This window comes from Ovis canadensis, chromosome 11 (genome assembly GCF_042477335.2).
Source record: "Ovis canadensis isolate MfBH-ARS-UI-01 breed Bighorn chromosome 11, ARS-UI_OviCan_v2, whole genome shotgun sequence".
Taxonomy (NCBI): domain Eukaryota; kingdom Metazoa; phylum Chordata; class Mammalia; order Artiodactyla; family Bovidae; genus Ovis; species Ovis canadensis.
In genome coordinates, this window is record NC_091255.1 from 63278822 (window position 1) to 63305295 (window position 26474).

General features: G+C 60.1%; 1 protein-coding gene across 4 annotated transcripts; it reads left to right on the forward strand.

The window, feature by feature from the left end:
- The first annotated feature begins 1195 nt into the window (after positions 1-1195).
- RHBDF2 (rhomboid 5 homolog 2) lies at positions 1196-25735 on the forward strand. 4 transcript variants are annotated; one of them, XM_069543908.1, is made up of 19 exons: positions 1196-1308; positions 11909-12035; positions 16134-16299; positions 17165-17307; positions 17782-17977; positions 18055-18258; positions 19154-19282; positions 19659-19771; positions 19927-20121; positions 21121-21232; positions 21452-21526; positions 21712-21873; positions 22281-22390; positions 22591-22654; positions 22747-22841; positions 23043-23118; positions 23250-23350; positions 23519-23672; positions 24363-25735. In XM_069543908.1, the coding sequence occupies exons 3-19, from the start codon at positions 16156-16158 to the stop codon at positions 24780-24782; spliced, it is 2493 nt and encodes an 830-aa protein (XP_069400009.1). In that variant the 5' UTR covers positions 1196-1308; positions 11909-12035; positions 16134-16155; the 3' UTR covers positions 24783-25735. The 4 variants fall into 4 exon arrangements, with proteins under 4 accessions (XP_069400009.1, XP_069400005.1, XP_069400008.1 ...); XM_069543904.1 differs by having other exon boundaries at positions 1202-1308; positions 11834-12035; XM_069543907.1 differs by having other exon boundaries at positions 1274-1394; positions 11834-12035.
- Positions 25736-26474: the final 739 nt, after the last annotated feature.

Genomic DNA, 26474 nt, shown 5'->3' on the forward strand with positions numbered 1-26474 from the left:
TGGTTGCACCAGGTCTTGGCTGTGGCGTGTGGGATCTAGTTCCCTGACCAGGGATTGAACCTGTGCCCCCTGCCTTGAGAACACAGAGTCTTCGCCACTGGACCACCAGGGAAGTCCCTTATCCCCATTTTAAAGAGAAGGAAGCCGTAGGCTCAGAGAGGTTGAAGGAGCTGAGTGAGGTACAGTGGCAAGCCCAGGATCTGAGGCTTCTGTGGCGGTAGAGATGCCACCACCAGTGGTTTCACAGGTAAGAAGGTGGGTCCAGGGTGGCTACTATGTTGAGAACAGGCTCAGACGGGATCCGCGGCCGGGAGGCTGACCCCGCAGTCCAATCTCCAGATCTTGAGTGCTGTCCTCGGACGCAGGCACCCGTGAGAACCAAGGTCCTGCCCCATTAGGAAGGTTCCGTGTCATTGGGCCAGAGGCCACACGGGTATTTTTTTTAAAACTGGGCCTCCCCTAAAGGAGATTCCTGGAACTTTACCAGAGACCCCGCCGCCACACAGGCACTCAGTGAGGGCTTCTCCCAGGAGCAAACCCTAGGTCCCCATCTGTCCTCGGCGCCAGGCCTGGGCGCAGTGCCGGGGGCGAGTGGGCGGGGGAAGTTGAGTAAGACCGGGTCTCTGCCCGGCCGGGAGCCTTCGCTGCGGCAGGATGCGGGGGAGGGCGCGTTTGCGGTGGACGAGAGTCTAGAGCAGCGATGGAAATCAGAGGAGGCGTCCTGGAGGCGGCAACCGCAGCAGGACTTGCAGGCGAGACTCTCCAAATGAGTTTGAAGGAACGCCTGAGGGCTTAAAGGCCCGAGGGAACAGGCTCGTTTGATCCAGGGATGAAGGCTCTGGGAGGAGGCTGTTATTGGAGAGGTTTCTCTTGGAAGCTGACGGGATGATGGCACTTCAGACCTAGATTATACGTTTTATTGGGGGATGAGAGGACGGCGCCCGGAAGAGAGTAGCTCCGGCGGAAAACAGGGTTCTGCCCGGGCGGGGACATCACTGGAGCGACCGAGGAAGGGCAGTGCGACCCTGGAGCCGCAGAGGATGCTGGCCTAGGGGACCGAGCTCGGCCCCGCCCCCAGAGCTCGGCCCCGCCCCACCCAGAGCTCGGCCCCGCCCCACCCAGAGCTCGGCCCCGCCTCCAGGACCCGGACCCGCCCAGGCGTCCGGCCCCGCTCCCGGCCCCGCCCCCGCCGACCGCGCGCAGGTAGGGAAGAGGCGGAGCGCTGGGGCCCCGCCCCCGGGAGCCACTACCCAGCGGCTGGCCGGCGCAGCTAGGAGCTGAGTCCCGGGGACTTGGGGCCGCAGGGAGGTGAGCGCGGGGCCCCGGGAGGGGTCGGTTCGCGGCGACTGGGCACCGGGCGCCAGAGGGGCCGCGGGGTCGCGCCCGGGGCCGCGGTGAGTGACCGGCGAAGGGTCCGGCGCTGGCTCCACGTGGGCCGATACCCGAGGCCGGGGCTGGACTGGGACGGGGCCCTTGGACCGGGTCTGCTGGCCCCTAGGCTCAGCTCGGATAAGACACCTCCCGGGTCCCTGGGCCACGAGTCACCAGAGGCAGGGACAGGATGATTGGGCCGCAGTTTAAAGTCCCAGGAGGAAGAGCGGGGGGGAAAGCCCCAGGGCAGGACCGCGCAGTCCCGCCTCGCCCCAGAAGCGCCCGGAATTCAGACCTTCCCCGCCCCTCCACTTTCTCCTGGGTGAGCTGCAGCGACCGGGGAGTTTGTTCGGCCTCGCCGGGGTGGAAACAGGTGCCGTAGCCAGGCCGGACCGGAGCTCAGAAGTTGGACCCAGGAGTCCTGACTTCTGGACAGAGGGGCTTGAGTACTGCGTTGAGTTAGAGAGGAGTATGTCTCTAGAGTATAAGCCCCTAACTCCAGGGCAGAGAGGAGCCCGGGGTGGAAGGCCGAGGGAGAAGGCCTGGAGTTGGAGCCGAGAAGGGAGAGTCTGAGGAGGGGAGGGCTTGCGGACTGACACCCCACGTGGACTGGCTGCTCTTTCCCAATGGCTAGCCTTAGGACCCTGTGTGGGTGGTATTTGCTGAAATGTAATGGGCCCAGCGTCTGTGTCTTGTTACGGTCACTGTAGGTGAGGCAGAGCAGGGTGGAAAGTGAAGCTTCTTCAGAGCAGTGACCCTCAAACGTGCCTGGGGGAGTGGTTTGCCTGCCAGGGGACATTCAGCAGTGTCTGGAGAAGTTTTGGTTGTCACACCTGGCGGTGGGGTAGGGAGGGTGAGTGTTGTGGCTCCCAGCATCTAGCGTGTAGAGGTTGGGGATGATGCTAAACATCCTGGAGTGTGCAGGACAGCCCCCTACCCCATGAAGAGTTATCCAGCGGGAAGTGTCAGGAGTGCTGTGCTGAGCTTGGAGCGGTACCCGGTTCATCAGGTTACTTCTCACTGACTGCCCCTCCCTGCCTCAGTTTCACCAGGTTAGAGGAGGAAGAAACCCAAATGAGATAAGCAGTAAGAAGGCGTGAGGGCAGTCCTGTCCCAACAGCAGGCTGCCCTTGGTGCCACCAGCCTCTTTCCTACTTAAACCCCAGGCCCTGCATTAAGCAGTTCTGGGTGCCATGGGGAGGGGCTGGAAACAGGGACTCTCTCACAGCTGGGTCCTGGAGTGCTTCACCCCCAGAGCACCTCCCATGCCGGGTGAGCCAGGGCAGCCCTGGGGGTCAGACATCCGCACAGTGTGGAGGGTGGGAAGGGGGTGAGCTCTGTGCTCAGAGACTGCCCAACCCTTGATTGCTGGGCGGGCCTGGATGCCTGACACCATGTGACCAGTTGTCATTTTCCCTTCTGAACCTACTCCTAACTCCTCAGTCACTTATATCAGGAAAATAACATCCAAGGAATAACAGGACACATTCCTTACCGCTTCACAGTCTGCTTCCCTCCTGCAGTAAAAAGTTCCTCGGTGGCTGTGGGAACCCTGGGTGAGATGAGAGACCCAGGGTGGGCCCTGATGCTAGTGCAGCGAGGCGCCCCCTGCTCCTGGTGTTAGCAGAGCCCCAGTGAGAGATGGGGCTCACCGGAGCCACAGGCCAGGGGGTTTCCCGGTAGGGACAACTCTGAATTAATTATTTGTGTTGGGCTCCCCGCTGTGCAGGGAATTGCAGCGGGGGCTGTCATAGAGAGGGCAGGATGGGATGAAGCAGCTGTCCACGCCCAGGAGCCCAGGCCCCCTCACTACCCTCCCTGCCCACTTCTTGACAATCTCCATTCCCACGCCCACCCTCCATCCTGTTTACGTGTGGTTCCTGGCCTTCTCACCTGGGAACCCTGGTGGGGTCGGAGTGGCAGTTTCTGGTTTGACTTTTGCTTTGGGGGGCTTCTTTTAATCTTTTAACTTTAAAAGGCTGGAGTGAGGCTTTCACCTTTTCAGCTAAAACAAAAACAAAACCAACCTGTAATAGCGACCTCCCATCTTCTGTGTGCCTCTGAAGGCATAAAGCAGCCGTCAGACTTGCACAAAGCTGTTCAGGAAGTAATCAGCAGGGCCTCACGTTGAACCTGGGCCACCTCTTCCAAGTCCAGCCCTAAAACCCTGTGCCACCAGCTGGCAACAGAGTACCAGGTGACTTCTACCTCATTTACTCATTTCTGAGCTGCAGCAGTACCTGGTGTAACACACTTGGACACACACACACACAGGCAGACGCTCACTGCCCAAAGTGGGGACTCCTGGTCCTCTAAGAGGAGGAATGAATCATGCCATAAATGCACTGTGGGGGTCGCTGGGGTCCAAGCCCAGCTCCGGGTCAGGGGTGGTGGCCAGAGTTCTCTGCAGGCTGTGTGACTTGCTGTGTAAACTCTTCCCCAGGTGAGGCCTCAGATGAGAGCAGGAAGTCAAGGGATGGTATGTTTATGCCTGTGACTTGGATGAGCCATCTGGCACTTCCCTGTGGGTTGGGATGAGGGGTGGCAGGATTAGGATGGCCCCGCCACCTGCCTTGTGCAACATCGAAGGGGATGTACACTCCAGACTGCAGGTCCTCTCGGGTCTCCGTGACGCCCACTTTGGAGCAGACCTTAGTGTTGCCCTGGCCACCCTTGGGGATTTCCAGAGTGAGCTCACGCCTCTGCTCCCGATTTCCCATCCAGCTGGGCCAGCCTGGGGGAGGAGTGGTGACCACAGTGGGGAGGCTGCGAAGCAAGGGCTGCTCTCAGGACCAGCATAAAGAGAGCATTTTCTTCTCCGCATCAGAGCAGTACAGACAGCCACTGTGTCCACGTTCCCTCGTTCAGTAAGTTTATCTAGGGACCCAGATGCAAGGCTTGCGGTTTCAGAGCCTTGGGAAGGCACATTCTGAACCTTCCAGGAAAGTTGTTGTTCAGTCACTCAGTCATGTCCGACTCTTTGCGACCCCATGGACTGCACGCCAGGCTTCCCTGTCCTTCACCATCTCCCAGAGCTTGCTCAAACTCATGTCCATAGAGTCGGTGATGCCATCCGACCATCCAGAAAAGTGGCTGGCACTAAGTGGGCAGCTCAGACAAGGGGGACCCATCAGGGATGCTGGCCGGGAGGGTGGGGGTGGCAGTGGGAGGGGGTGATTCTCAGCTGGGGGAGCCAAAAAGCAAGGCACAGGTTCTGGCAGGTGCCTGGGCTATGAGAGTGTGGTCAGTAGGATGGAGGGGAGGGTCCCTTAAATAGTCTGTGCCTCAGTTTCCGCAGCGGGGTCACAATGGTCTGCCTGGGAGGATCCCAGTGGTGGTTCATGTGAAGCTTGGGCAGGTGTCTGGCTGCACGAGGAGCATGGTGAGGGAGTAACAGAAACATCACAGTAACAGGGACATGTCCGTGTGCCCTTGGGATGGACTCATGGTGAGGCCAGAGGTCTTACCATGGCCTGCTGGGGGGACAAGCTGAGAACAGGCTGTGGAATAGCATCGTGGCTGTGTCATCCTCTAGAAGTAGCCGGGTCTAGGGTGGGGGGCCTCAGCATCATGGAGGCCACGGGAATGGAGGGTGGGTTTTGGAGGGAGGGAAGGGAGGACCAGGCTGTGAACCGCTGGCCCCCACTCTCCAGTGTGTGCGTCATGTTGCTGGGTGGGGTGGGGGGTTTTGTGGAGGCCGTGACCCTCAGCCCTGCTCCCCGCTGGCCGGGCTGTCTGGAGCCGGGAGCCAGGCCAGCTTGGCTTTCTCTGCCTCCCAAGTGTGGCCCCAGAGCTTGTGCCACGAGGATCCTCTGGTGGTCGTCCCCTCTCCTGATGGCTCTCCCAAGGTCCTGCCCCTGGGTGCAGACCCCAGAAGGCCTGGAAGAGAAGGGGGACCTGCGCAGGACTGGGTAGAAGCCGGCCTTGGAACTGCTGTCTTGCCCGAGCCCTGGCTCATTAGCTGATGGCTTTATCAGCCAATGACAATCGTGAGATAAGGACAAGGATGAGAGAATGTTTGTGAAAGCCCTAGATAAGCTGGGAAGTGCCACCAAGCGTTAGATGATGTCATTTCTACTTGGGGGGGCGGGGAAGGACTCATGAGTCAAAGGCCTGTGCACCCCAAACTCACTCCAGCTCCTGAGTCACCACCCCCTTCTTCTGCCACTTCGCCTCACCAGTATCCAGATGGCAGGAGGCCATAGCCCCACGGCCTAACTGTGTGACCTTGGACAGGTGCCTTTACCTCTCCGAGCCTCAGTTTCCCCACCTGTCAGAGATCTGCTGCCTCTGGGCCGCTTGGCTCAGATGTAGAAACCAAGTCAGCCATGGTGGCGGAGGCCAGCCAGGAATAAAAGAAGCTACAAGTTACCCTCCACCAATGTTCCCTGGCGTTGGGCATTCACCACGTCATGTCATCTCTGCTGCATCACCCCATTTCACAGCAGAGAACACTGAGGCTCAGAAGTCATAACTTGCTCAGTCTTCCAGTAGATAGGAGGCCAAGCTAGAGTGTGAGCCCTCTCAGCTCCCATTTCTCGATAAGAGGACCTCAGTGGCTCCAAAGCAAGGTGGAGAGATAGAGCTGGTAATGTGTGCGGAGAGCCCCTCTGGTCTGAGGGGCCTGGCTGGCCCACGTCTACGCAGCAGGCGTCAGGACTGGGGCCAGCTTCTTCCAGGGATGGAGCAAGCCCCAGGGCAGGATTCTGGGAAGTCTGGTTTATTAGCTCCTTAATGACTGTTTACAAGCTGAAAAGTGTTTGCCTGGCATCTTCGCTCCATGCTAACGGCCGACCCCAGCCTCCAGGAGTGAGGGGCACCCGGGGCCCTGTCCTGAGTGTGTTGAGGTGAGCGACCCTGGGCAGCCCAGGGCCCAACAGTGGCTGAGTGACAGCGGGCGAAGTGTTTAACCTTTCTGTGAATATCAGGCTTTGTCCCTCAGCTCCCCAGCCTCCCAGGGTGACCCCATAACACACTGAAGCTCAGAGACGCCAAGTGGCTTGCTTAATATCACACAGTGCTCAGGACTGGGCCTCTGACCCCGTCTCCCCAAGTGGGACAGCGTTCTCATTGTCTGGAGCCAGGCCACAAGGCGTGGATGGGAACTGGGTGGCCTCCGCCCTCGCAAGCTCAAGACAGAGGCCTGCTCTGTGTGCCGGGGCTGGTCGTGTCTGCAGACGCCTCAGGGTCCGGGAGACCCCAGCGGGAGGGACATGGGCCTCTCCTCCTCCCCTACCCGTGTTGCACCCATCCCCCGCAACCACTGAGCATGTGCTAGGTCCTACTAGTTCCAAGGACCAGTGGAAACCCAGCTCCCAGTACCTGCAGATCCTGAGAGAGGCAAACTCCTCATGAGTATTTGGAGCAAAGCCTGGTTCACGCCAGGTCTGGGTCAGTGTGGTGCCCAGCGATTCATGTGCCCCTCACCCCACCAGGCTCCCTCCTGTGCCCTGGTATCCAGCCTGGATGGACCAGAGCCTTCCGGCTGTGCTCCAGGAGCAGTAGAACCAGGAGGGAAAAGACCAGCTTCCCAGAGGAGGCCAGGCTGCCAGGCAGAGCATCCCAGGACCCAGCCGCTCCATCCCTTCCCGCTGTTGTCCTTGAGCGGCCTTCGGCCCCCAGCCGCTGGAGGCTGCTACTTGTCTGAGGTCTGGAAGGTCTCTGCCCAGCTGCTGTCCCTGGTCTGCTTCCATCAGCAGCTCCTGGAGGCCAGAGATTCCCAATGGGGCCTCCGGGAGGGCACCGTGGTGGACAGGGCACAGCATTGTGGTTGGTTGGGGCCATCTGGTGGCATTTCCCTCCCAATAATGCCTGTCCCCATATGTTACCAGCAGTGCCCTACACCTTAGGATGGGGGGCCATGCGGCTTGGGCAGTTCCAGCTGGGTTTTGGAATTGGGGTCCCTACAGGGGATGGGGCATTCACATCTCTGCCGGCCAGCCCCCCACTGGTGTGTGGTCCTGAGCAAACCTCCGGGTGGTACGGGGTGGGGGCTGGGAACATGGCAACCTGTCCTCCTTGCCCCTGCATGCTCTTGGCAGTGGCCTGGAGCCTGGCGCCCACGTCCCGGGTCTGTGGTTGGCCATGACTCTCAAGCTACCCCAGCCCGGTCGTGGGAAGCCCGAGCCTGGTTTCGGATGGGGAAGGTCACCAGGCCCTTGACCCTGCGCTCAGGTTCTGTATCTTCTCGAGTTTGAGCAGAAAGCAGGATCAATCCAGGCCTTCCTGGGCCAGGGCCCTCTGTGAGTGGGGCCTCTCCCTGTGGTTGGGGCGCCAACCCACAAGTGGTTTCATTTTTCCTCTCCGTTGAGGGTAACTGGGCTGAAGGGCGGCCTGTGAAATAAGTCTGCTGGCTGGCTCCCCTGGGGAAGCGGATGCCTGCCAGGAGGCAGGGGGTCCCGGGGAGGGCTCCCGCTGGCCTCTGGAGACAGATGGGCATCCCCTCCCCACTCTCCTTCCTCTAACTCTGATGGTGGGGTTTGCGGCCCCAACCTGGGACACTTGCCTCCCTCCCTTTTCATCTGTCCATTTTTGGTCTTCCTGGTCCTGTCCGACCCTCAGCTGGCCTTCTTGGCTCTTTCCTGCCAGGCTCTCCTATCCACACTCACTCTTGCCAGGGCAGGGAGGCATTCAGGGTGAGTCACTGGCTGCTCAGGCCAGCGTGGGGCCGCGGGTAGGGATCCTGGCCAGGTGGCACCTTTTACGTAAGCTGCCCCTTGCCGCAGCCAGAGCAGCCCCCCGCTTCCCCCCGGCCCCCACCCCAGCTCAGCAGAACCAGGGCTTGCACTGGGGGATTGCACGCCGCCCGAGGGCCCGCTTCCTCCTTGCCGCTTTCTAAAACCGACCCGGTTTCTAGAATGGCTGTGGGGAGGAAAAAAGCGGGTTTCAGTTTCTGTGACAGGGAAGCAAGAGCGGGGAGAGGCCACTTCCTTGCCCCCCGCCCTCACCCCAACATCCTGTGATTCAGCGGGGGGGACAGGCAGGACCCAGCTGCCTGGCCGCCTCCCTTCCCTCCAGACTGCCCGCCTGCCACCAGCTGGGGGGAACCTCTGGGCCAGATGGTGGTTTCTTCTTCCTCTGTTCAGGGTGCCTGAGGCCCTCGCTTTGGGGGATCCCCTAACCTTCCTGACCTTATGGTTCAGAAAGCCCCTCTTGGGAGGGGCTGCTCATCCCTCCTCCCAGGGCCCCCTCCCTCCCTTGTGTCCCCACATCTGGCCACACTCAGGCTGAGTCCTTGTGTCAAGTTGCCCTGCCTGCTTCTGGCTCGGGAGGTCCTCAAAGCCCCAAGGGGTGTGGAAAATCCATCCACCGTGAGCAAGACCCGGGGATGGCTTCAGAAACCTGCTGGTGTGTTGGTGTGGTGGGGGTGGGCAGATGGAGGGAGAAGCAGGACACCAGAGTCAGATTCCCAGGGATGGAACCACACCTGGGGGCAGGGGGGGCGGGAACGGTGGGCCCATGCAGCCTGGGGAGGGGGCACCTGCCCTGGTAGGGCTCTGGCGGGGGACCCGCTGCGGGGAGGCCTGGCTTGCCCTGGCGGCTGTGGCTGCCAGGACAGGGCTCAGCTGGTGGTGCCCGGCCCCGCCCTGTGGGGAAACCGGATTCCCTGGCGAAACCAGCGTGCAGTGTCTGAGTCTGCGTTTCTGCCCTGTGTGTCTGATCCTAGGCTATGCCTCTGGGCGTGGAGGCGGTGGGGTTTCAGACCCTGGGTGTACCTTGGGGTGACTTGAACTCTGTACTGCACTTGCTCTGGGTATGTACCCCCCTACTCCAGGCTGGACCCCCTTCCTCTCCCCAGGCCCCTTTGGGGTCTCCTGGGTGCCCTGGGACTGAAGGCCTTTTTCTGGGACAGGCCCCCACCAAGGCCAGAATTTTTATGGGCAGGTGGCAGTGGTCCAGCCAGGTGGGTCCAGCCCTCAAACCTCCCCACCCCTGACCCATGGGCTGGATGCTGTGGCAGGCCTGGCGGGGGGCTCTCAGAGAGCAGCGGATGTGACTGGGTCAGGAGGAAGCCTGGTCCCAGGATGTCACAATTTCCTCTGCAATGAGCAAGCACTTTTGGGGCGCAGGAGATAAGCATTGGGCGGGGTAGGCGCTCCCAGTGCTCCCAGCGCTCCAGCACTTTTTCTGCCATCTGGGCTCTTCCACGCCCTAGACTTGGGTTATGGCGGGTGCCCAGAGTCTGTCCACAACCCCTGAATCTACCCCAGGCACCTGCCACCCCCAGCTCCTCCCTCCCTGAGTCTGGAGGCAGGGGCTGGGCTTCGGGTGCCCCCACCCACCGTGTCTGCATCAGCTGGGGGCATATCCCCTCTGCAGGGGGAGAGTGACTGGGGCAAAGTGGTGTGTTTATGCCCAATATGTGGGCTCAAGGATGTCACGGCGGTACATCATTTTGTCCAACCCCCCTTGCTCAACAGAGAAGGAAACTGAGGCCATGAAGGTCACGCTGCTTACAGGCCAAGGCTCTGGGCACCACACTATGAGGATGGTTACATGGCTCCACGTGAAAGGCGCCCCTGCCCTGCCTCTGCTCTCCAGGACTGGCCACTTCTCTTTGGGACTGCTAGGATTTCCCTGGGGTGGGTCCAGTCCCCCCACCCCCAGCCTTGGATTGGGTCTGCCCTTCTTCTCATCAGGAGCTCCGAGTCAACCAGGGATCCAACTGTTTGGTGACCTTACTGAGCTCAGGCCTGGCAGCCCCAGACTCACCCCCAGCCTCCCCCCGCTGCCTCCACTCGTCCTTGGTGTCAGTTTCCCAGGGCGGTGCCCGCCTGGTGCCCTCTCACTGCGCCCTGGTCCGAGGGGCAGCCCAGTGGGAGAAGTTTCCGTGCTGGGGCCCCAGGAGAGGCTGTTGTCTTGGAGCAGTCCCCTGAGTGGTGCCAAGTGGCGTCTGAGGCGCCTGCCTACTGCCCGTCTGCCCTGGGGTGCAGGTCAGCACTCCCCACACGTGGGAAAGAAGGAAGAATGCCCAAGTCTTGGTCAAGTCTTAAGCAGGAAGCATCCCGGGCCCCCAGCTGGGCCTCAGATAGCTCTCTGGCACCCACTCTGTACCCAGAGCTCTCATCTGCAGTTGTAGGACTAGAGGTGAGAGGCCCTGCTCAAAGCCAGAGGACTGCTGCCGTGAGGAATCGGGGGGTCCCGGGCCCTCCCCCAGCCTCCAGCTTACCCCATGGTGGCCCCTTGGGCACCTCTGGTGACCCCAGGCCACTGAGGAGCACGGCTTGCAAAGTGCTGAGATGTTCGACCAAGTTTCTCTCCAGGCTGGACTCTGCCCTGTCTCCCAGATAGCAGGCTTTCTGGCTGCAGGTGTACTCCTGATTTAGGGAGAAGGGGCGCCTGTGGCCAAAGAGGCTTCGGGCCCTGTAGCCAGAGCAGCCTGAGTCCCAGCTGCTCCCCATCCTGGCTGTGTGAGCTTGGGCAAGTTACTCAACCCCTTTGAGCCTCCATTCTTATTCACAAAAAGGTAGTTGATAATATCTACCTCAAAGCAAGTTTTGAAGACAGAGTAGGATAATGCAGGTAAAGGGCAGGCAAGGCCTGGCCCACCTGGGGCCTTGACCCCGTCCTGCCCGCAGCAGCCCTCAGGGGCTCCATCAAGGGGCCCCTACTCTACTATACCAGCATGCCCACTGTGTGGACTTCTCAGAAACAAAGGCATGCCCTCAAGCTGTTCACTTTTTTTTTTCTTTCGGCCGCAGCACACAGCATGTGGGATCTTAGTTCCCCAGCTGGGGACCAAACTGTCCCCCCCTGCAGCAGAAGCACAGAGTCTTAACCCCTAGACCACGAGGGAAGTCCCACGAGTTGTTCACTTTTTAATCCTTTTATGGTGTGTATGTGTGAGTCACTCAGTTGTGTCTCTTTGTGACCCCACAGACTGTAGCCCACCAGGCTCCTCTGTCCATGGAATTCTCCAGACAAAAATACTGGAATGGGTAGCCATTCCCTTCTCCACGAGATCTTCCCAACCTAGGGACTGAACCCGGGTCTCCTGCATTGCATAAGTGAAGAAGATTTCACCTAAACTAATTGTTAAAGAGCCAAAACATGTCTGAATCCTTTAAACACTGCCTTGAATATCTGCCTTTGTTTAACTGAAAAGAAATCTTGATCAGAAGATAGCCAATAATGCCTGCGTTTTTAAAAGTTCAGTGTTTCTAATGAAGCTCTCTAGAAACAAGAAAAGAAAGTAGGGAGCGTATTGATTATGGTTCCCAGCCCAGAGGCCGGGTCTTTATGTGGTTTTGTTAGGTACACGCCCAGAGGCCCCTGGCGTCTGGGCGCTCTAAAGAACCTAGCTCATCATCACAAGGGGAGAAGAGGGGTTATTTCTTAATCTCCCACCTTTGAAGCTGGTAGAATTATCCCCATTTTATAGATGAGGAGACTGAGGTCAAGAAGATGGAAAGATACACTGGTCCTGACATACCCCCTTGAGCCTGCCTTCACTTCCTTATAGGCTGTGAGCACCAAGGAAACAGCCCTGCATGACCTGGAGTCATCTGTCTGTCTTTCCATCTGTCTCTGCATCCAGCCACCTCTCCACAGAGCTGAGACTTGACCCCAGAGCATCTCTGCAGAGTGAGGAAAGGACTAGAACATGCTCTAAAGTCCTCAGCAACAAGACCCAGGGAACCACAAGCTCAGCCCACAGCCTGAAGGTAGGTAACTGGGTAGCCGAGTAGCATGGACCCCAGGTACCAGCTGCTTTCCTTGCTTGCTTATCTGACTTTGAACAAATATGTACTGATGCTACCCCGTGGGCCAGCACTCTGCTGACAGTAGGGATTCAGCTGTGAATAAGGCAGAAAGAGGGAGACGAGCAGGGTGAAGCAATGGAGAGACACATGGGGTGGGAGGGGTGCTGCCTCAGGCAGTCAGGGGGTGCTCCTTGGAGGAGGTGGCACTCAAGCTGGGACCAGAATGATGAGAAGGAGCCACCTGCTGTGCACAAGCGCTAATCTGATCTGGAGAGAGCCAGCAGGGTCCCAACCAAAGGCCCAACATTTATGGAGCACGTAACTTTTTTTTTTTAACCATCTTTATTAAGATATAGTTCACATTCAATTTATACAATTCATGTAAAACTCATCTACTTTAGGACATTTTCATCATCTCAGAAGGAATCCCCCGTCCTTTAGCTGTCACCCCCAGCCCTAAGCCATGACTCATTCTTCAGTGTATAGACTTGCCTCTTCTGAACTTGCATTTGGACCCCTGGAGTATGTGTTCTGTCTGTGTCTGGCTTCTTTCATTTAGCGTAACGTGCTCCAGGTTCATCTCTGTTCAGCCTGTCTCAGCGAGTCATTCCGCTTTGCGGCTGAGTAATAGTGTCTTGTGTGGATTTAGCACAGTTTGTTTACCCATTTGTAAGTTTTTTCTTTTTTCCCCCATAGATTATAGTGCCCTGTTTTAAACTTTTATTTTGTATTGGGCTATAGTTGACATATCATGTGTTAGTTTCAAGTGTATGGCAAAGTGATTCGCTTATACATGTACGTATATCTATCCTTTTTCAGACTCTTTTCCCATACTGCAGATTTTTTTTTTTTTAATTGCACTGGGTCTTTGTTGCTGTTCACGGGCTTTCTCTGGTTGTGGCGAGAAGAGGCTCCTCTGGGTTGTGGGGTGCGGGCGTCTCTTTGCGGTGGCTCTTCTCATTGTGGAGCACAGGCTCAGGTGCTCGGGATTCAGTAGCTGCAGCACGTAGGCTTGCTGGTTGTGGCTCAGAGGCTCTAGAGTGCAAGCTCAGAAGTTAGGATGAACAGGCTTAGTTGCTGCGCGATATGTAGGATCTTCCAGGACCAGGGTTCAAACCCGTGTCCCCTGCATTGGCAGATGGATTCTTATCCACTGTGACACCAGGGAAGACCCACTGCAGAATACTGAGCAGTTTCCTGTGCTGCATAGTAGGTCCTTGTTGATTGTCTGTTTTGTATATAGTAGTGAGGAGGAAGGAAGGAACGGGTGTGTGCTCAGTCCTATCCGACCCTTTGTGACCCCGTGGACTGTGTAGCCTGCCAGGCTCCTCTGTCCATGGGATTTCTCAGGCAAGAATGCTGGAGTGGGTTGCCATTCCCTTCTCCAGGGGATCATCCCAACCCAGGGATCGAACCCTCGTCCCATGCGTCTCCTGCATTGGCAGGCTCATTCTTTACCTCTGTGCCACCGGGAGCCCCAGATATAGTAGTGTGTATGTGTTAATCCCAAGCTCCTAATTCATCTCTCCCTCTTCCCACTTGTATTTTGATGAGCGTTTGGCTTGTTTCCACCTTTGAGTTCCAGTGAACGTGGAGCTGTGAACATTCCTGAACGAGTATCCGTGGGCAAACCACCTAAGTGCGTGTCATGCGTGCAGTCATGTGATGCCCGGGATGTCTCTTTAGGGGAGGGGGTTACTCCCCCCCATAAGGAGAGGACCTAGGTGACCAGTGATCAGATGCAGGTCAAACCCCGGGCTACCCAGCTCCTGTCTGTGCTTTTGACCATGACCCCCCAGCACCTCCTAATAGAGCTTGGCAGGTGTAGGGCAGTGAGGGACCCCGGGTGGCCTGATTGGGGTGAGGGTGGGGACCAAGGAGGAGACAAAGTGGACGAGGGGCCCAGCAGCCCCGGTGAGAAGTTTGGACTTGGTTTTAAGTGAGAACTGGAGATCCTGGCCTAGTGTTGAAAAAGGCGAACTCTGCCACTGGGTGGAAGTGGTCCTGGGGTGGGGGCTCGAGGGGGCAGCAGGTCAGGAGGAGTCAGGAGGCTGCTGGGACCCTGCAGGTGAGAGGCGATGGTGCCTCACCTGGGGGCCAGGCAGGGGTGAGGAAGCAGGCAGGCTGGAAACAAAGGTGGCCGCTGTGTTGCCCTGACATCTGGCACCCTGGCCACATGTGGCCCCACCCCGATCAGAAGATGGATATGAGGGAAGAGAAATTAGACCTGCCCCAGCAGCCTTGGGATGCAGGGAGAGGGAACAGCAAAGGATTTTAGCAAGACAGAGGTCACAGGGCAGAGTGAGAGGTGAAGTGGAGAGACTAGTCAAGTCAGAGGGTGTTCGTTCTGTTGGGTCAAAGAGGGTATGGGAGTCACTGGCACCTGGGAGGATGGAAAAGCCCCAGATGGGGGTAAATTGCTACTTCCTCCTGGCTGGGCCATTTGGAAAGTTCCACTGAAATTCAAGACACACTTATTCTTCAGTCCAGTCATTCCCCTTCTACTGTTTGTCTGTTACAAAACTTGGAGGTGGTGCTAGTGGTCAAGAACCTGCCAATGCAGATTCGTAAGGAGACAGGGGTTCAATCCTTGCGTCAGGAAGATCCCCTGGAGGAGGGCATGGCAGCCCTCTCTAGTGTTCTTGCCTGGAGAATCCCAATGGACAGAGGAGCCTGGTGGGCCACAGTCCATGGGGTCACACAGAATTGGACACCACTGAAGCGATATAGCATAGCACAACACATGTGTGCTACACATGATGTAGGAGCACACATGTGTAGGAGCCTACACATGATGTAGGCAAGGGTGTTCCTTGACACTGGACACAAATCTAAGCAACCATCAGTCTGGAGTTAAATAAATCTTGGTACATTCCATTCTTAGAAACATTTCCAGTCTTCAAGGCAGATCAGGTAGATCTGTCTGCGTTGACAGATAAGGATGTCCATGCTGTCGAGAAATGATAGACGTGCATGTAAAGTGTTAAGTGGCCTTCCCTGGCGTCTCAGTGATAATGAATCTGCCTGCCAGTGCAGGAGATGCAGCTTTGATCCCTGGGTCGGGAAGATCCCCTGAAGCAGGAAATGGCAACCCACTCCGATATTCTTGACTGGAAAAATCCCATGGACAGAGGAGCCTGGTGGGCTACAGTCCATGGGGTCTCAGAGTTGGGCACGACTTAGCAATTAAACAACAACAAGGAAGTGTTAAGTATTGTGTCCTTTTCCAGGTGCAGAGAAGTACCTGGCGGCATGTTCCAAGCTCTTTCCTGGAGCACGGGGTGACAGGCGGGCCAGCAGTTCACTTTCTTCTTTAGTCGTCTGGGTCTTTTTTTTCTTTTGCAGTGCTCATGTATCATTTTTATCATTAAGATGTAATATTCTTCCTTTGTGAAAAGAACAAAGTAACAGACAGATGGCAGTTTCATTTATCTTTGAAAGAGGAACTTGGTAGTCTGGGGGGACAGGGACTAGCACGGCGGCTTTCTCATGTTCCCAGGAGTTAGGTTGGACCTTCTCTTCCTCGCTCGCAGCCCAGGGATTCCTTCTCTGAGAACCACCCTGCTCCCTGCACAGATGCGGGTCCCTTATATGAGGGCTGCCTGGAGCCTTCTCCCTGTCTTCCCGAAGCCCTGCCCCAGGCAGGGCCCTTTGTCCAAGGAATCTGCCTTCCGGCCCCCTGGCCTGCTCTAGCCAGACTGATGGGCAGGCCAAGATCACATCCCTGGTCCTCACATTCCTTTCTGGGTGTGGTCCTCGCCTGAAGCAGAGAGACCAGAAACGGAATGAGGTGACAAGTTGGGGACCTCCCAGGCTCCTGCCGGCCTAGAATGCAAATGAAGGATGAAAATAGACCTTCTCACCATACCCCACCCAGCCCGATTCAGCGTGCTGCTGTGTGGTTTAGTATCGGAGTCAGTTTTGAACCAACTGTCCACGGGTTGTTCTCAATCTAGGCTGTCCGCCGTAGCACGCCCTGACACCCTACACTGTCCCCGTGTCCCCCCTGTCCTGCCGCCTCTCGACGATACACCTGTGCCTCCTCTGTTTCCCTTCCAGCTGCCCTGCCCCCTTGCCCACCATGGCCTCTGATGACAAGAATGGCGAGAGGGTCTCCTCGGTGTCCAGCAGCCGCCTGCAGAGCCGGAAGCCGCCCAACCTGTCCATCACCATCCCTCCGCCTGAGACCTCGGCCCCGAGCGAGCAGGCCAGCATGCTGCCCCAGGTAAGAGGGGCCCCCACTGTGTCCCCTGGCACCTTTAGGGCAGTTTCACTTCCTGGAAGGGGGCCCTTCCGGAGCCTGTTGGAGCCCCTGCTGTAGACTTCACCCCCTCCTTCCTGGCCCCCAATGTCACTGGGAGTGACTCCTGAACTCAGGAACTCAGTCTCATGGCCAGCCAGGGAAAATAGGAAACTCTTGTCAGTCCCACCTGGGAATTGGCTGTTTCCGGCCCCAGTCCCTTCTTTTATTTATTTTTATTAGGCTATGCCAGGTCTTAGTTGCAGCACGCAGGATCTAGTTTCCTGGCCAGGGATTGAACTTGGGTCCCCTCCACTGGGAGCACAGAGTCTTAGCCACTGGACCACCAGGGAAGCCCATCGGCCCCGGCCATTCTGCGGGCGGTAGACTGTCTGTGACTCAGGGGAAGGGGCACCCCGACTCTCAGCGTTCTGCTTGTGCAGGAGAACGGGGATGAATCAGCGTTCCAACCAGTGCTCCATAGAGTCCATCGAGAATCTGCTGCTCACAGCGTGGGCTCCCACGCAGCCCAGGGCCCCGGGGAGGTGATCTCGTGCCACCCACAAAGCCAAGGGCGCTTTCAAACACGCAAAGCCGGGCCAGCCTACGGCTTAGCCACGGCCAGGACCTAGAGGGGGAGCCCTGGATGGGGACCTGGGGAAGTGAGTGCCAGGCTCCCGGACACACTAGAAAAGGGCCCATCTGACCCTCAGAATGAGAAAGCGGCTCAGGGTCAGCTGGGGTCGAGGTTTGTCCTGTCTGGGTTTTCACATCGGAAGCCAGAGCAGAGGCAGCCGGGGAGGCTCGGAGCTCCACGGAGTCACAGCCCGTCTCCCTCTCCCGCCTCCAGGAACCCGGAGGGCAGAGGCCCAGGAACCCGGCCCTCCTGAAGAGCGTCAGCCTCCAGGAGCCGAGAGGGCGATGGCAGGAGGGTGGCCCGGAGAAGCGTCCTGGCTTCCGCCGCCAGGCCTCACTGTCCCAGAGCATCCGCAAGTGAGCACACATTCCGCCCCTGCCTACATGCTCCCCCATGCAGCAGACCCCCTTTCCCCACCCGACGGACTCTGACACTCTGAGGCCCCAAGCCCCTTTGTGGGAGGCGTGGACAAGCAGCCTATGTTCTAGGCCTGGGAAACTGAGGCCCGGGCGGCTCTGTGCCTGGCAGGAAGACCCAGCAAGGAGGCTGCAGAGGGTCCAGGAGCTGGGGGTGGACCCTGCAGTGCAGAGCAGCTCCCCCCACCCCCAGCTCAGCCCTCAGGCCCTGGACTTTATTCCCCCGCCTCTGCCCGTCCAGTCCCTGGACACTGAGTCGGGGGGGTCAGTCTGCCCCCCACCCCCCACTGCACCCACACATGTCCTGTCACCTCCCACTGCACACACATGCACACACACGCGCCCTGTTGCCTCCCCACACACGTGGCCCGCCGCCACGGTGACATGTGCCCTGTGCCCTGTCCGCCCCCGCAGGGGCGCAGCCCAGTGGTTCGGGGTCAGCGGAGACTGGGAGCTGAAGCGGCAGCACTGGCAGCGCCGGAGCCTTCACCACTGCAGCGTGCGCTACGGCCGGCTCAAGGCCTCATGCCAGCGGGACCTGGAGCTCCCCAGCCAAGAGGTGCCCTCCTTCCAGGACACCGAGTCCCCAAAGCCCTGCAAGATGCCCAAGGTGGGCTCCAGCCGGGGACAGGGCCATCAGGGGCCCAGTGCCCAGCGGCCTCTGCTCACCGCCTCCCTCCTGTCCAGATCGTGGACCCCCTGGCCCGAGGACGGGCATTCCGCCACCCAGAAGATGTGGAACGGCCCCACGCCCCACACCCGCCGCTGACACCCGGGGTCCTTTCCCTCACCTCCTTCACCAGCGTCCGCTCGGGCTATTCCCACCTGCCCCGCCGCAAGAGGATCTCTGTGGCCCACATGAGCTTTCAAGCTGCTGCAGCCTTGCTTAAGGTAAGGACACCTGTGCCCGGCCCGCTCCCTCTCCCCCCTCCCAGGCACCTGCGTCTGTGCCAGGGCAGTGGCTGCTCCGGGATCCCTGAGCAGAGAAGGGGGCTACAGCCCAGCAGGCAGACTCACCCACATCCGTCTAGCCCAGCTTCTCCCTAGTACAGGCAGCTGGTTCTGCACCAACACACACACAGGAGAAGTAGGAGGTGAAATGTACAGTCACCGCTCCCTGACCCGTGTTTGTGGAACCCCCGTTACATGCTGGGCATGGGGGCACCGCAAAGAGAATTGAGCCAGTGTCCCTGCCCTGGAAGAGCCCTCAGCTCGGGTGAGGGGAAGATGTCACCATGCGGTGTGACAGGCGCTGGGGCCCACCCAGAGGAGAGGCTGCCCTGTCTTGCCCAGGAGAGGGGCTGATGTCAGAGAGGGCACTTGGGAGGTATAAAGAAAGTTTCACCAGGAAGGGAACAGCATTCTCAGCAGAGGGAACGGCCTATGCAAAGGCCTGGGGGTAAGAGGCAGTAGCAGGTAGTTTTAGTGAAGGGTGGTCACAAGAGGAATCATGGGAGGTGGGATCAGAAAGGTCAGCAGGGGCCCCGTGGGTTGTGCCAAGAAGCCCGAACCTCGGGAGTAAGGGTGCAGGGTGAGTGGTGGGGTGCCAGGGGTGCCAGGTACCCAAGCCTAAAGGCGGGAGGTTGCCAGGAGAAGTTGGCAGCCAACTGCGGAGAGAGAACCGTGTGCAGGCCGGGGGAGGAGCTGGAGCCCAGTCCCGGCCTCTGCAGATGCTCCTGCTCTGCGCAGGGTCCCACCTCCCCAGGCGGATGGCCTTGACACCCCTTTGGCGTCGGGGCAGGACCACCTCCCGTGGGCCTGACGCCCTTGCCTCTGCCCCACACAGGGGCGCTCGGTGCTGGAGGCCACGGGACAGCGGAGCCAGGTGGTCAAGTGCAGCTTTGCTTACCCCAGCTCCCTGGAGGAGGACGCGGTCGACGGGGCAGAGACATTCGACTCCTCGTTTTTTAGTAAGGCAAGCATGGGGTGTGTGGGCCCTCGGGGTCAGGGGGCTGGGGTGGGCGGGAACTGGGGGAAGAGACCCGGCCTCCCATCATGCTCTGCTGGGAGCCCCTCAGATATCCAGAAGCCTGTCCGTGGGATTGGGGTGCCACCTCTCGGAGCTCCCGGGCCCCCCATCTTTCATTGGCAAAGCAAGGGCCTGGGGTGGGGCAGATGCCAGCGGAAGAGTCACTATCAGGGCCCGCAGACACATGTCTCCCCTTCCTCTCTCCCCGGGAGCCTGTCCAACATTGTCCTGCCCTTGAATTGAGCTGTTGGGGGGGCAGGGCAGGGGACAGTAACTCCTCACACTGTCTCTTTCTGTGTCCCCGACTCCACCCCTACCCCAGGAAGAAATGAGCTCCATGCCCGATGACGTGTTTGAGTCGCCCCCACTCTCCGCCAGCTACTTCCGGGGGATCCCACACTCAGCCTCCCCAGTCTCCCCTGATCAGATCCCCCTGTGAGTTCTGGGCAGTCTTCCCGGTGGAGCGTGGTGGTGGCCCCGGGTGTGGGGGGCAGGGTGGAGGGGTTCCCCAGATTGCAGGTCCCTCCTGGTTCTCCCCTCGTGGGAAGGAGGGGGTGAGGGTACCTGGCTGAGACCGCCGTTCTCACCAGGAAGGAGTCCAGCCGAGCCCCGGTGCCCCCCACCAAACGCGGCAAGCGCATCGCCTCCAAGGTGAAGCACTTTGCCTTCGACCGGAAGAAGCGGCACTACGGCCTGGGCGTAGTGGGCAACTGGCTGAACCGCACTTACCGCCGCAGCATCAGCAGCACGGTGCAGCGGCAGCTTGAGAGCTTCGACAGCCACCGGTGAGCCGCCGGCCGGGCCTGCCCGCTTTGAGACCTGGGGGTGCTCACTGTCCCGGCGGGCTGCTCCCAGGAGAAGGCCCAGGGAGAGGGGCTGGGAGCCACCCAGGAGGGACCGAGGGGCTTCCAGATCCCCCTGGGCCCTCTCCCGGAGCATCCCTCCTTGTTCAGCGAGCCTTTGATGAGCACCTCTTATGTGTCGGGGGAGCAGGGTCAGTCCCTGGGGTCACCCTGCGAGTGTGCACGTCACCCAGGAAGAATTGTCGGGTGTTGCTGCCTCTCCTTGCAGGGCCCGCTTTCTCCTTGGATCCCAGACAACAAGCATTCACTGAGTGCCACACAGGCCCTGGGACAGCAGAGCAGGGCAGGTGTGGTGGATCAGAGGCGTGGTTTGAAGCATTGATCCCGAGTGAGGGGCCTGTGGAGAGGGACTATGTACAAGACCTTTGGGAAGCCAGAGGATTGGGAACAGGCCATTCTCTGTGTACAGTTAGCAGCAACCTGATAGACATTGAACCCCAGATCACAAAAAATTAAGTGATGGCAGTTGTGAAGTGTGTCCCGGAGGAGGACAGAGAAGGAGTGAACAGAGGGTGGGGAGGTGTGTGGTCAGGAGGAGCAGCAGTCAGCTGGGTGAAGAGAGACGGGGCCAAGGAAGCATCGTGTGCAAAGGCCCTGGGGCTGCAGAGCACGGGGTGCCTTCCCAGAGCTGCAAGAGAAGGAGAGGAAGGAGGCCAGGAAGGTGGGCAGGCGCAGCAAGGCCTGGCCACCAGTGGGAGTGGGCAGCGTTAGACTTGATTCCCAGAGCAGCGAGAAGCCACGGGGAGGGTTTCAGGGGGGAGAGAAAGGCATAGAGGTGCGTGTTAAGAATTGCGGTGGTGGACGAGTCTGAGCAGAGCAGTGGAGGGTTGGGAGCAGGTAAGAGCTGTCGGCAGCTGGGTGTCACAGGCCTGAGGGTAGGGGCGTGAATCCAGCTCTGCTGACCCAAGGCCCTGCCCACAGGCCCTACTTCACCTACTGGCTGACCTTTGTCCACATCATCATCACGTTGCTGGTGATCGGCACGTATGGCATCGCTCCTGTGGGCTTCGCCCAGCACATCACCACCCAGCTGGTGCGTGGGGCTCGGGAAGGGGGTCTCCATCCTGGGAATCCTAGCCTCCCCTCCAAGAGGCATCCTTGTCTTGGGCTACCCGGTCCCTCCGAGGCACAGACCTGGCCCAGGCAGGAGGGGCTCTGGGCTCTCTTCTGCCTTGCCTCTCAGCCCCTTCCTGGAAGCCCTTCCCTGGGACTAGGAAAGCCCTGACCCTGCCTCCTTCCGCCACTGCACCAGGTGCTCAGGAACAAAGGTGTGTATGAGAGCGTGAAGTACATCCAGCAGGAGAACTTCTGGATCGGCCCCAGCTCGGTGAGGGGCCCAGGCACGGAGGCATCTCAGCAGGGAGCCACCTGCCTCTGTCACCCCCAGCTGGGCAGAGAGGGGGGTTGTGTCTATCCTGGAAGCCCTGCTCAGCAGGAGCACCCTCGGGAGGAACACACTGGCCAGGTCTGGGCCTGAGCTTACAATCCCCACCCCGGCGGCCCCCTCCCCAGATCGACTTGATCCACCTGGGAGCCAAGTTCTCGCCTTGCATCCGGAAGGACCAACAGATCGAGCAGCTCGTGCTGCGGGAGCGAGACCTGGAGCGGGACTCGGGCTGCTGTGTCCAAAACGACCGTTCGGGCTGCATCCAGACCCAAAGGAAGGACTGCTCGGTGGGGGCCTGGGCCCTGCAGCCCCTCCTAGCCCCATGCCGTCCCGAGCCGGCTCCGCTGGGCCCAGCCTGGGGGAGGGGCCAGCAGGGGCAGTGTGAGCACACTGCGTCCATCCTTCCGCTGCCCTGCGTCCATCCTTCCGCTGGCCTCCCTGGGCTCACGCCCCCTCCCTGGCTTCACATGCCCCTCCCTGGCCTCACACCCAGTGTAGGCAGCCTGCACAGGGAGGGTATCAACCTCCCCAGCCCCAGAGAAGTGAAAGCTAAGTCCTAGGAGTGTCAGCGAGGGGTGGGGGTCTGGGAGATGAGCCAGAGGCCTGGACAGTAGGGAATGAGCCCCTGCCCTGGAGGGGCCCCTACCCATGTCCTTGTCCAGCCTGCCATGACCAGCCCCTCCCCATCCTCCAGGAGACTCTGGCCACTTTCGTCAAGTGGCAGGATGATACGGGGCCCCCCATGGACAAGTCTGATCTGGGCCAGAAGCGGACTTCTGGGGCCGTGTGCAACCAGGACCCCAGGTACCCATGGCTGAGCTCTCTGAGAAGACGAGGCTGAGTGTCATGTAGTTGGTGCCACCCATTGGGGTGCTGGCCAGTGGGCATGGCAGGCTGGGGGTGCTGGCCGGGGGGCATGGCAGACTGGGGATGCTGACCAGGGGGTGTGGCAGGCTGGGGGTGCCAAGGCCCCACATTTTGCCCCCTCCAATCTCTACTTCCAGAACCTGCGAGGAGCCAGCCTCTAGTGGTGCCCACATCTGGCCCGACGACATCACCAAGTGGCCGGTGAGTGAGCGGGGAGGAGAGCAGTCCAGGGAGGGCAGGGAGGCACCTGGCCACCGCACAGCCCCATCCCCGCTCCGTGCCCCTCCCGGCAGATCTGCACAGAGCAGGCCAAGAGTAACCTCTCGGGCTTCCCGCACATGGACTGCCAGATCCGAGGCCGCCCCTGCTGCATCGGCACCAAGGGCAGGTGAGCCGGCCTGGACCCTGGGCCCGAGCCCCTGTGCTCCTCCTCTGCCGCTGTCCCCGCTGCCGCTCCGTCCATGCTGTGAGGGTCCCTGAAGAGGGGCACCCATCCTGCCAGTGATGCCTGCTGCGGCCAGGCACTGGACACCAGGCGAGGGATTGGGACTCAGTCCCCTGACGTCCTCCCTTGCCTCCCTGTCCCCAGCTGTGAGATCACCACGCGCGAATACTGTGAGTTCATGCACGGCTATTTCCACGAGAAGGCCACGCTCTGCTCCCAGGTGAGGCGGGGCCCTGGGCACGGTGAGCAGCCTTCACGCCCTCCTGCAGCGGGTGTCCAGGCCCAACCCCGCATATCAGGGCCTTCCATCCAGCCGGGTCCCAGGGACTGACCACCATGCGCTCGACCCAGGTGCACTGCTTGGACAAGGTGTGTGGACTGCTGCCCTTCCTCAACCCCGAGGTCCCCGATCAGTTCTACAGGCTCTGGCTGTCTCTGTTCCTCCACGCTGGGTAAGAGGCGCCTCGCTGCCCAACCCCCAGGCCCCCATGGTGCCCGCCCACCTGGACCCCTGGAGGAAGGGCCCCTGAGCCAGGGCACAACCTGCTGGGCCCCAGTGCCCCCCAAGTGCCCGGCCGGTGGCCACGGGTGGAAGCTGATGTCCGTGTGTCCCCGCCCAGCGTGGTCCACTGCCTTGTGTCCGTGATCTTCCAAATGACCATCCTGCGTGACCTGGAGAAGCTGGCCGGCTGGCACCGCATCTCCATAATCTTCATCCTCAGCGGCATCACCGGCAACCTCGCCAGCGCCCTCTTCCTCCCGTACCGGGCAGAGGTGGGGAACTCGGGGCACTCTGGGGAGTGGGCGGGGTGGGGCTAGCCCTGCCACTTCCTTCCCTGCCCCCCCACCCCCACTACCCTACCTGGGTCAGCCAGAGGGATGCACAGCCCCCGCCGTGTCAGGCTCAACAGTCGATGGACAGCTAAGCTGGGGGCTTCCTGGCCAGTTCCTTAGTCTGTCCCTGGGCACAAGGGAGCAGCGATGCCCCCAGGTCACGTGTAGAGGTCACCTCCAGAAAGACCTTCCTGGACCGCCCCCACCCCCAGCCCCTGCTTCATTTCTCTCAGTGACCGTGACCGCCTGCCACTGCGCCCCTTAGCTACAGGCGGGGCCGTGTGAAGTCGCCCTTGTGGGGCCGTTCTTGCTAAGAAAGCAGGGTTCGTTGGTCGGTTCCCCCTCATGCTCCGGGCTGGTTCAGTGTCTGTCCTGCTCGCTGTGCCCACTGTGCGCATAGTAGGGTGTCTGCAGAAAGGGTGGGGGGAACGAGTCCAGCTGGGTTCCGGCGGCACTGGCTGCACCTCCCCCTGCCACCTCGGCCCTCAGCTTCGGGGTCCCCACCGGAGGAGCTCACGGACAGGATGACGTGGGTCCCAGGGTTCCAGCCTGGCTGTGCCCAGGGCTCCCCGCTGGCTCCCGCCCGGCGCCTGGAGGTGACCGTGTCCGCGCCCCGCCCGCCCGCCCCAGGTGGGCCCTGCAGGGTCGCAGTTCGGCCTCCTGGCCTGCCTCTTCGTGGAGCTCTTCCAGAGCTGGCAGCTGCTGGAGCGGCCCTGGAAGGCCTTCCTGAACCTGTCGGCCATCGTGCTGTTCCTCTTCATCTGCGGCCTCCTGCCCTGGATCGACAACATCGCCCACATCTTCGGCTTCCTCAGTGGGCTGCTGCTGGCCTTCGCCTTCCTGCCCTACATCACCTTCGGCACGAGCGACAAGTACCGCAAGCGCGCCCTCATCCTGGTGTCGCTGGTGGTCTTCGCCGGCCTCTTCACCTCGCTGGTCATCTGGCTGTACGTCTACCCCATCCACTGGCCCTGGGTCGAATACCTCACCTGCTTCCCCTTCACCAGCCGCTTCTGCGAGAAGTATGAGCTGGACCAGGTGCTACACTGACCACCTGCCCGGTGGGGCCGGCGTGGCTGCTCCCACCCAGCTCGGAGGATGTGGGGACTGTGTCTGGACCGAGCTGTGCACCTGCACAGCACCCTGCCCACACCCCAGAGACCCCATGGGGCTGGCCCTGCTCCCAGGAGCTCCCTCCCCCAGGAGAGGCCAAGTCCGAGGGGAGACGCTCCTAAAGGTGGGCTTCTTGTGGGGCCGAGGCCCCCTTCCTCAGGCCTGGGCTTGGGGACACTCGGAGCCTGTACATCTCTGCAGCTCGGGGCCCAGGCCCTGACAGACCTCCACTGCCCGGTCGTCAGGACCCCTCCTGGTCCTGGGATGCTGCTCAGCCCCTACCTCCGGCTCTGCTGGTACGGTCCCCACCCCACCCCATTACTGTGAGCTAGCTCCTCCTAGGGATGAGGCTGGGGTTCCTGCCAGGTTCCCAGCCCTGCCTGGCCATGGCCCCCCTGCCTGTTGTCCCTCCCCTCTCTGCCCTGTGAGTCCATGCCCAGCTTCCATCAGCGGCCTGGTGAGCCTCCCCATTACGCTCCTGGACCAGACCTGGTGGGAGAGGCTTTGGCCATGGTCTGGGACAGAGAAGGAGCAAAGAGACGCAGCTGGACTGGGAAGCTGAGAGCCTGGGCTGTAACCCAACAGAAGCTAAGCCTACCAGCCCACCCCAGGGCCTCCAGGCCCTCCCAGCCCTCCCAGCCAGCCCTTCCCCTCGAGTTAGTGTTCAGCTTCCTGGGGCTGGACTGATGCCAACCAGCTCACCACCCTCTGCCTCACTTCTGCCAAGAAAGGGGCAGGGCCACCCTGTGGACCTGCGCCCAGGGGTTGCCCAAGGTCAATCAGGACTTTTTTTTTTACCAATTTATATCATGGTCGTAATTTTTTAAAGTAACGCTAACTTTGTATGGACAACGTCTGAAATGAATTAAATGATATTCTTTAAGATAGAACTAGCTTTTGACCTGGGGCCTCAGTAAAATAAAAGCTGGAATTTTAGCGGTGGGGTGGCGGGGGTCAGCCATGAGGAGCAGGAGTCAGGGGTGTGACCCAAAGGAACCGTGGAAGCTTGGGGGACTTTCGAGGGATTTGTTAGGGGCAGAAACCAGGTTGGGGTCACCTGGAGGGTTTCAGGAGGTGCGCTGAGACGATGCTGGTAAATCCTTGGACTCCCGCGCTGCCCCAGCCCCAGCTGCTTGTAGAGATAGTCAGGGGTCTGGCTGGGTGGAGGGGAGGGCCGGCCTGGCAGAAGCAGTGCTGGAGGTGGGGGTGCAGCTATTGGCCATTCACTGCACATCCCCCCAGCCCTTCACTCCACACCCGACGGGGCACAGGCACGGTTACTGTGGGCAGGGAACCTGGGGCGCTGGGGTGATGGGACAGCTAAGAGGTGGCCCCTGCCCTTCCCTCCCCGCCGGCTGCCCCTACTCCAGAGCTGAGGACCAGACAGGGCAGTCCTGGGTCTGCGGGGATAGGGTCTCCTTTGGTGAGACTCAGAAGCAGGGCTGCAGGATGCCTCCCACTGTCCCCAGTTCACAGACCCAGCATGTGTGGGCGCAGTTTGGATGCAGGGGGTCCAGAGGGCCTGGCATGGACAGAGAGGAGCACACAGTACTTGCGCCCCAGGAGGGCACCCGGGTTGGGAGCAGCCGCCCCGCCTTCTCTTTATTTCACCCATTCTCTCCGTTCCGC

Coding starts and splice junctions, on each gene's coding strand:
- RHBDF2 (XM_069543908.1), top strand. CDS start 16,156: ATGGCCTCTGATGACAAGAATGGCGAGAGGGTCTCCTCGGTGTCCAGC. Junction 19,283..19,658: donor ACTCCTCGTTTTTTAGTAAG/GCAAGCATGGGG, acceptor CCCCTACCCCAG/GAAGAAATGAGCTCCATGCC. Junction 22,391..22,590: donor GTGTGCAACCAGGACCCCAG/GTACCCATGGCT, acceptor CTCTACTTCCAG/AACCTGCGAGGAGCCAGCCT.